The following is an 8,718-nucleotide window of genomic DNA, read 5'->3' on the forward strand; positions in this document are numbered from 1 at the left end:
CATCTCAGAAGAGAAAATGGGCCAGCCCTCCTTAAAGATACAGATGACTTTTAAAAGAGACTGGGAGTTACAAAGTCTTGCTGAAATACCATCTTTAGCAGAATGTTCGATTAATGAAATGTAATGTTTAAAGAAATTTCTTTCTATGTAAATAACATATTAATTAGGTGGGAGTGAGAGCCGGCAGCAAGGCTACAGCATGCCAAGGAAAATATTACTCCTTTCCAGAATGAGGCTAACAGAGACCCAGGTTTTTCCCTGGAACTCTTTCGAACTCAGGACAGGTGGCAAACTAAAGGATACATTGGGCGTCTTTTTAGGACTGGGGTCCAGAGCAAGTAAAACCCCTAAAGGAATTTTGGCATGAAAGATTTAGAAAAAATTCACAGCCCCAAACTAAACAGCACTTGTTAATACTACATCTTAAAAAAAAAAAAAAAAAAAAAAACTATAACTGGGTGCGGTGGTACGTGCCTGACATGCCTGTAATCTCAGAGGATGGAGGGTTCAAAGCCATCCTCAGCAAAAGTGAGGTGCTAAGAGATCCTGTCTCTAAATAAAATACCAAACAGGGCTGGGGATGTGGCTCAGTGGTCTAATGCCCCTGAGCTCAATCCCTGGTAGCAAAAAACAAACAACAACAAAAAGCTATCTATCAATGGCTGAAGATGTGGCTCAATTGTAGAGTATTTGACAACATGTGAGGCCCTGGGATTGATCCCTGGAACCACAAACAAACAAACAACAACAACAACAAAAAGAAACGAAAAACCACCCTATACATCTTACTTAAAGATGTTCCTCTAGGGTGTTTTGTTTTGTTTTGTTTGACAGGGTCTTGCTATGTTGCCCAGGCTGGTCTCAAACTCCTGGGTTCAGTGGATATTCCTGCCTCAGTCTCTCAATTAACTGGGACTACCAGTATGTACCATTGCACCGGCCCCTGTTCTATGGCTTCCAAATCTTGAAAAAAAAAAATATGAAATTCTAACTTTTTCTACTATATGGAAACTTTCAGCTATGGTCATTTTATTAATAATAAGAGAAAATTATTTTGGACATCTGCCGGCAGAAACTCAGGAAGGCCCAACTGGCCCCTCCTTCCCACAGGACAGTCCTGGCCACAAGGTGGCAGCTACCCAAATCTTGGGTAGAGTGACCTGTTGGAACTAAAGAGTCCAGAGGTCATATCATAGAATTTCTGAATGTAAAGCATTCAACTTATGGAGCATCTTTTTACTTCCTCTTAATTTAAGTCAAGCGAATGAGCCTGGCAACAATTCTTAGGAAATCAGAGCAGCACTCTTTTTTGTTTGCGGTGCTGGGGAATCAAACTCAGGGCCACGTGCTTACGAGGCAAGCACTCTACCAGCTGAGCTATCTCCCCAGCCCCCAGAGCAGTATTCTTCTTCAAATCAACTGTACATACCTTTTTTAATTCACTTCTTTGTGGTAGCTGTATCTAGGTAACTTTGCCTTCACTTCTCCTGCTCCCCACCCCAGATGCCCCACAATCTGGCTCCACAATCAATTAGCACTGCTATACCCCTGTGCCACCACATGTAACTACCCTGCACAGAAGTATTTCCCTTTCTCCTGATACTGGGACTTTTCTTTAGATAACCAGCTTTCAACTATACTCTTCTCCAAGTTTAGGTGGGACAGGCACCACCTCTCAGACTCCAGGATGGGCACATACCTGGGGTCTAACCAGTCAGGTTATTCCAGGCCTCTGGCCACCATAAATAGATCAGGGACAAGCATAGAACCCAGTCAATTGGATAAGAACCCACCTTAGAACTTTTTCTGGAACTCCTGGGAAAGAGAAAAGAAGCACTCTTTCTTCAAGGGCTGTTAGGTAGGGAGGATATAGGCTTGGGGATGCTGGGCCACCACATGCAGACAACGTGACCAGGAGAGGCTTACAAGGGACAGAGTCAGGGGAGAGGGGCAGAGACAAGCAATTCAGTAACTGTAAGTTTAAACTAGGGTTGAACAACATTGTACATTGTAAGTAAGGGGAGCCAAGTTTCTCACTGGCAGAAGAAGAAATTGAGAATATAGCAAGATAAAAGCTACGATGAACCTTGAGATTTGGGCATTGGAATTGGAAGTTCTATGGGAATTCCATGGGGTTTTTTTCAATACATATCCATGTAGATAATGCAGAAATAAATAGAGTTGGGTGTGTGTATGTATATATATATATATATATATATATATATATATATATATATACACACATATATGGGAGATACATATATTTCATATATTTTTGATATATATATATGAAATATATATTTCCCAGCCTTGTCTACCCAGAAGGCTTTGATGCAATGACACCTCTGTAGTAGTGAGTACCCTAGCACCCAGACCTTGGGTTCTAAACCATTCTCCAACAAAGAAATGGGGGCTCTTTGGAGAAGCAAATGATTCCAGGGCAGGAGTAAAAAATATCATTCTGTAGTATCTTGTAGAAATGTTAAAAAAGGAATAGAGCAGGGTGCAGTAACACACACCTGTAATCCCAGTGATTTAGGAAGCTGAGGTAGGAGGATGGCAAACTCAAAGCCAGCCTCAGTAATTTAGTGAGACCCTGTCTCCAAATAAAAATAAAAAGGGCAGTGGTTAAAAGTCCCTGAGTTCAATCCCTGCCAAAAAAAAAAAGGAATAGAAGCATATGTAAGAGGATGAAAGAACTCCCAGTAGCCAAAACTGGAACCATCTGAGCAGCCAAATAAATATTGGATTATAATCCAGAGACTAGAATAAATATTGATGATATAAGTACATTTTATGTATTCAATAAGTAATTGAACAAATAAATAAATTTAATGACAGGAGAAGGGACAGTTCTTTTTCACATTTTGTATTGACGCATTATAGTTGTACATAATGAGGTTTGTTACATATTCATACATGCATGCACAAAATATAACAGTATAACTTGGCCAATATCACTCCCCAAGAGGGAGACTAAGAAGACACGACAACCACTGTGAATGGAGCCCCTGGACTGATGCTGGAACACACTTTAGAGGAAACACTGGTGCAGTTCAGATGGTCTTTGATTTAGTCATATTATACCAGCATTAATTTCTTAGTTGTTTTTTTTTTTTTTATTTGTTTTGTTTTTTTGTACCAGGGATTGAACTCAGGGGCACTTGACCACTGAGCCACATCCCAGCCCTATTTTGTATTTTATTTAGAGACAGGGTCTCACTGAGTTGCTTAGTGCCTCGCCCTTGCTGAGGCTGGCTTTGAACACGAGATCCTCCTGCCTCAGCCTCCGGAGCTGCTGGAATTGCAGGTGTGTGCCACCTCACCCGGCAATTCTTAGTTTTGACCATTGTATTATTATCATTCAAGATGTTAGAGGAAGTTGGGTGAAGGATATACAGGAGCTTTCTGTACCACTGTGCAACTGAATCCATACACTTAAGATTATTTCAAAAGAGTCATATACATATATATATTTTTGTTTGTTTGTTTGTTTTGCTGTTCAATCATTTATTGTGGCTGTTGTGTTACAACCAGCAGATAAGCCATCACTCAACAAACATAAAATAGGAAAATTAAACATCATCAAGAAATACCTTTTTGGAAGGTTATAATACAGATTGAAATGTAAATGTATCTAAAGCATTCATATGATAAAAAATAAAATTAAAAACATTCTGATTTTAGCTTTCTGCCTTCAAAGACCCATTCTCATTAATTCAATAAATCCTTATTCATCTCTAAATTACTTTGGTCACATGCTGCATTTGCGTATGTATGCAAATATACTGTATAAATTCTTATTTGTTTCTAAAATGGATGCAAATTCCTATTTTCAGTTTTTTATTTTCATTCATATTACTACTTTTAAAAATTTTTATTTGTTTTAATTAGTTGTACATGACAGTAGAATGCATTTATACATTTTGATAAATCATACATAAATGGAGTGCGATTTCTCATTTTTCTGATTTTACCTATTGTAGGATCACATTAGTCATGCAATCATATATGTACATGAGGTAATGTCACTCTTCTATTCTTCCGACCCTCATACTCCCTCCCCTCCCTTCACTCCCCTCTACCTAATATAAAGTAATTCTATTCTTCTCTAGCCACCCCTCTCCCCCTTATTGTGAATTAGCATCCACACATCAGAGAAAACATTCAGCCTTTGGTTTTTTGGGTTTGACTTATTTCACTTAGCATGATAGTCTCCAGCTCCATTCATTTACTTGCAAATGCCATAATTTCATTCTTCGTTAAGGCTGAGTAGTATATATATATATATACATATATATATCACATTTTCTTTATCCATTCATCTGTTGAAGGGCATCTAGGTTGGTTCCATCAGTTAGCTATTGTGAGTTGAGCTGCTCTAAACATTGATGTGGCTGTGTCACTGTAGTATGCTGATTTTAAGTCCTTTGGGAATAGACTGAGGAGTAGGATAACTGGGTCAAATGATGATTTCATTCCAAGTTTTCTGAGGAATCTCCATACTGCTTTCCATACGGAAATTTGCAGTCCCACCAGCAATGTATGAGTGTACCTTTTTCCCCACATCCTCCCCAACATTTATTGTTACTTGTATTCTTGAACATTGCCATTCTGACTGGAGTGAGATGACAGAGTAGTTTTGACTTGCGTTTCTCTAATTGCTAGAGATATTGAACTTTTTTCATATATTTAATGATTAATTCTATATCTTCTACAAAGTGTCTGTTCAGTTCCTTAGCCCATTTATTGATTGCATTTTTTTTTTTTGGTGTTTTTTTGAGTTGAGTTTTATATTTTTAATATAGAGAGTGAAAGTAGAGGGTCATCAAAAGTTAAAGGGTAGTCAAGGAGGAAGAAAGGGAGGCCAGGACCTGGTGAGATGGCACGAGCATTTACCCTGAATCATAGTGGAAGCTAATTTACTTGGGGACTTTGCGGTTGTTCCTAGACAAGTATACAAATAAATGTACGGCACCTAACTACACTAAATTTAGATCAGTAAATTCACAAGCGAAGATGGGGAAAAGGTTCAACAAAGAAAATATAAGTATTGGACTCTACGAAATATCAGAAGGAAGTCAGTAGATGTTTAAAAAATAATAAAATTGGAATGTTTGTAATTATTTCTTTCCAATACTTTTGAATGCTACTTTTGATTATCAATTGAATTTACCCTTTCCATAGCGGAGTACCTGCCTAAATAGGCACCTGAGAAATGCAAGGAAACTCAGCCTTAAAATATCTTTGTATTGGGCTGGGGAGATAGCTCAGCTGGTACAGTGCTTACTTCTCAAGCACAAGGCCCTGAGTTCGATCCCCAGCACCAAAAAATATATATATATTTCTTTGTATCAAATGCCACAGAATATGACATTCACAGTGTTCATCTTATTTGAAGATCTCTACTGAAATATAAATACTGAGGCCCAATTTATAAATATTCATCCTGATTCTACCTGGAGGAGTAACACATTATCAATATATTATTAGTCATTAGCAACTTAGCACCAATTTATTAATTAGGTTAATTTCTGCCCCACTGTAGGGTCCTGGAGGAGTGGGGCAAGAAGGACTAGGAGGGAGGAAGGCTTTTAAGTCTAAAGGGAGAGGACTGGATAGTGTACTGACTTTGGGGTCCAGTTCAAGGGTTTCAGGTAGAAGGAGAGAGAGTGTAGGGGGTTTTCAGCCAAATCCCACGTGGATGAGAAAAGGGTTAACTGCTGGAGGATGATGTTGGCTAAAAATCAATCTATTACCCATAAACTTACACAATCAATAAACGCATAAGAGCCAATACTCTTTTTAAATGAGAGGGGGTGTGACGGATCGGGCCATAGCAGATCTGGCCTCTAACAACATGGAGTAGCCCAACTCTCCTTTATATATATCACACAGGTAAAGGGACCCAGACCGGGAGGGGCTTCTTCTGTGATGAACAGGACGGGGTGGAGTTAGGGGAGCCATTTGCTCAGGGAAACCATCATATAACTGGTCAGTGAAACACTCCCACACAGGGCCACATACCCCCAGCAATCTGGGACAGTCCTCCATGGCTGCCAGTTCCTGGGAGTCGGGCCTCAGTGTCTCACGGCTCAACCAAGTCTGATTCTGCTAGATAAGGATGGTTCCCCACAAAAGAGTAGACAGGGAAGGAAGGAATAGGGAAAAAAGAAGGGCGCAGTGCCAAGGGTGAACATATTAAAGACGGCTGTCCCCAGCCACAGTTTCCAATAACAATATCAGATGGTTTAAGGGGCACCTCAGATCTGGGCCACCATGCAGTTATGCAGGCTATTATTGGACAAGGGTGCACATAGGAACCAAAATCAAGCTCCCCTTGCCAAGCCCTGAGTCCTGGAAGGAACTGTGTCTTCCCAGAGCACCAAAAGTTTTGCAGTGGCACCCTACCTCAAAACAATTTCAAGCCCTTTTGCCCAGGGAGGGCACAAGGGAGTATTGATATTTCTGGGTTGCCTACTCCTCTTCCATTTGGAGGAATGTGACAAGGAATTTCATTGCCTTCTACTTCAACTGTGCATCCAGGCTGCCATCACCCCTGTCACTCTTCTGACTTTGGAGTTTCCAGAAGACAGAGGACAAGAAAGAATTTTGCAATATCAACTTCTTTTCAGTGACAGAGCTACTGCAGCCAGTTCTCTACTGGAAACTTTTTGTGCATATTGATAAAGCAGTGGAAGTAGTGAGAGGTGAATGACAGTAGAGGAAAGAATCCTACCAGAATCCTACTCAATGAAAAATAAACTACTTTCTGCAAAAAATGACTAGAGTCAAAGCTGGGGAAATCACCATGACCACCGCTGCTTTCAGAACAATGGCTAATTTGCAAGACTACTTCTAACATAGTTTGACCAGGCGGAAGTAGTAAGTTAACACATTTTCTCAGTAGAGCCGTGCAGACATATTCATTCCTACCTGCTATTTCACTTACAGAGAGACTCAGAGAAAATCCCATCAGGCCTCAGAGAATATTACCTGATGAATATAACAAGTACATGCTCATTTTTGGTTTTGCCAAGCTCTTTTCTGCAGCTTTTTCTCTGCTAGTAGCTATAGCTGAGGCTCATTTTGGGCCAGTGATCACGTAGCATTTCCCCAGGATTGTGGTGACCTCGATAGAGCACCACACATCCTTAGTAGGACTGAAAAAGCACCCAAAGTGTGTTTGTTTGTTTGTTTGGGTTTTTTTTTTTTTTTTTTTTTGGTACCAGGAATTGAACCCAGGGGTGCTTAAACACTGAGCCACATCCCCAGTCCTTTTTTGTATTTTATTTACCGACAGGGACTTGCTGAGTTGCTTAGGGCCTCACTAAGTTGCTGAGACTGGCCAAAGTCCATTTGTTAAGGAAGATCAGGGGCTCGTCATAAGCATATATCTCTTTTTTTTTTTTTTTTTTTCCTTTCCATATTCCTAACCGATGACATAATGCAGGTACTGAAAACAGAAAAGGAAACCCGTTTCAACTTAAGGCACCATCTGCCTTTAAGCACTTCCTTCCAATACTGTGTTGCTGCCTAAAATATTTGCATCGGGTCAAGTACCCGTGTCTCCACATGGTCCAGTGCAAGCATGTTTCTTTGGAAGGATAGCACACTTGTAGGCCTGTCTTCAATCATGCAACAAATATTTACTGACAACCTTCTCTACCTACACAGTCCGCTACCAAGCCTGAGGAAACAGACCTGAGGAGCTTCCCCATGCAAGTTAGCATTCTTCTATGTTCAACTCTTTTTTTCATCCTCAGCTTTGCCACTCCTTCAGGACATCCCATCGCTAGTAAAGGGCCTCTCTTGCATTCTCCTGTGACATTTTGTGCCACACCTATATGGCACTTCACACTGAAGGGGGACTTCTACTTCTAAGGACTTCACAGGGGGCAAATGCTAGTTTACATACCTCAAAATCTCCTGTCATTTTCATGTCAGTTGTAAAGAAACCTAAAGTAACACTTCAAACATCAATTTTAAGGGCTACCAAAAGGAGGGGAAAATTGATATTCAGAGCACAAAATCTGGGAAAAATTAAGTCTATATCACTCACAATGGTAAGTATGATTGTGGGTCATGAATCTGGTCTAAATCACTAAAATCTATAAAAATAGTTATAACTCGTTCATAAAATACCTCTTGAGAGACTTTCCATAGAAACTTTAGAAAGTAATGAAACAGCAGATAATGGGAAAGCTAATTAACTCCAGCAACCTTGATAGGCTGTTTTACCATCTTAATTAGGTAGTTCGTGAACAGTGTCCTCCCAGATGCTCACCTTCTTCACCCAGCTTTCCAGTGTTGATGGGCCAAGACCTAGGCTCTTCTGCCACCAGGCCTGCATCTCCCAGATTCTATTCTTGAGTTTCACTATGTGGTTTCTTATATCTTCCTGCACATTCCTGGGCCACCAGATAGAAGACTTTTAGCAAAGAGATGCTCTCACTGAGAATTAAGACTATTAACAGTCTTAAGCCCATGTTCAAATTTTGAAATCAAAACCAGACCTATAAAACATGGTGAAAGATGTAAAACAAAAGTGAAACTAGAGGGGAGAAAAATTATCAAAGAGGTTAAGAAAATCCTTTCATGTCTACCTTCTCTCATAAAATAAGAAGACTTGGGGAAAATCACAACATCTTAGATTCAGAAAGCCTTTTTACTTTCTTCTGTTCCTTTCTCTCTCTCTCTCTTCTCTCTCTCTCTCTC

At 40.0% G+C, this 8,718-nt stretch overlaps 1 protein-coding gene across 1 annotated transcript in view; it reads right to left on the bottom strand.

Annotated features, from left to right (window-relative positions):
• The window catches only part of LOC306658272 (uncharacterized protein), a 78,095-nt gene extending 69,686 nt beyond the window's left edge, over nt 1-8,409 (bottom strand). The window contains exon 1 of the mRNA XM_079135067.1: nt 8,288-8,409. Within this exon, the coding sequence (XP_078991193.1) occupies nt 8,288-8,353 (66 nt within the window). The 5' untranslated portion in view covers nt 8,354-8,409. The remainder of the gene's footprint in view (nt 1-8,287) is intronic.
• Nucleotides 8,410-8,718: the final 309 nt, after the last annotated feature.

The sequence above is a fragment of the Sciurus vulgaris genome, assembly GCF_902686455.1.
Source record: "Sciurus vulgaris genome assembly, chromosome: 3".
In the NCBI taxonomy this organism is placed as follows: domain Eukaryota; kingdom Metazoa; phylum Chordata; class Mammalia; order Rodentia; family Sciuridae; genus Sciurus; species Sciurus vulgaris.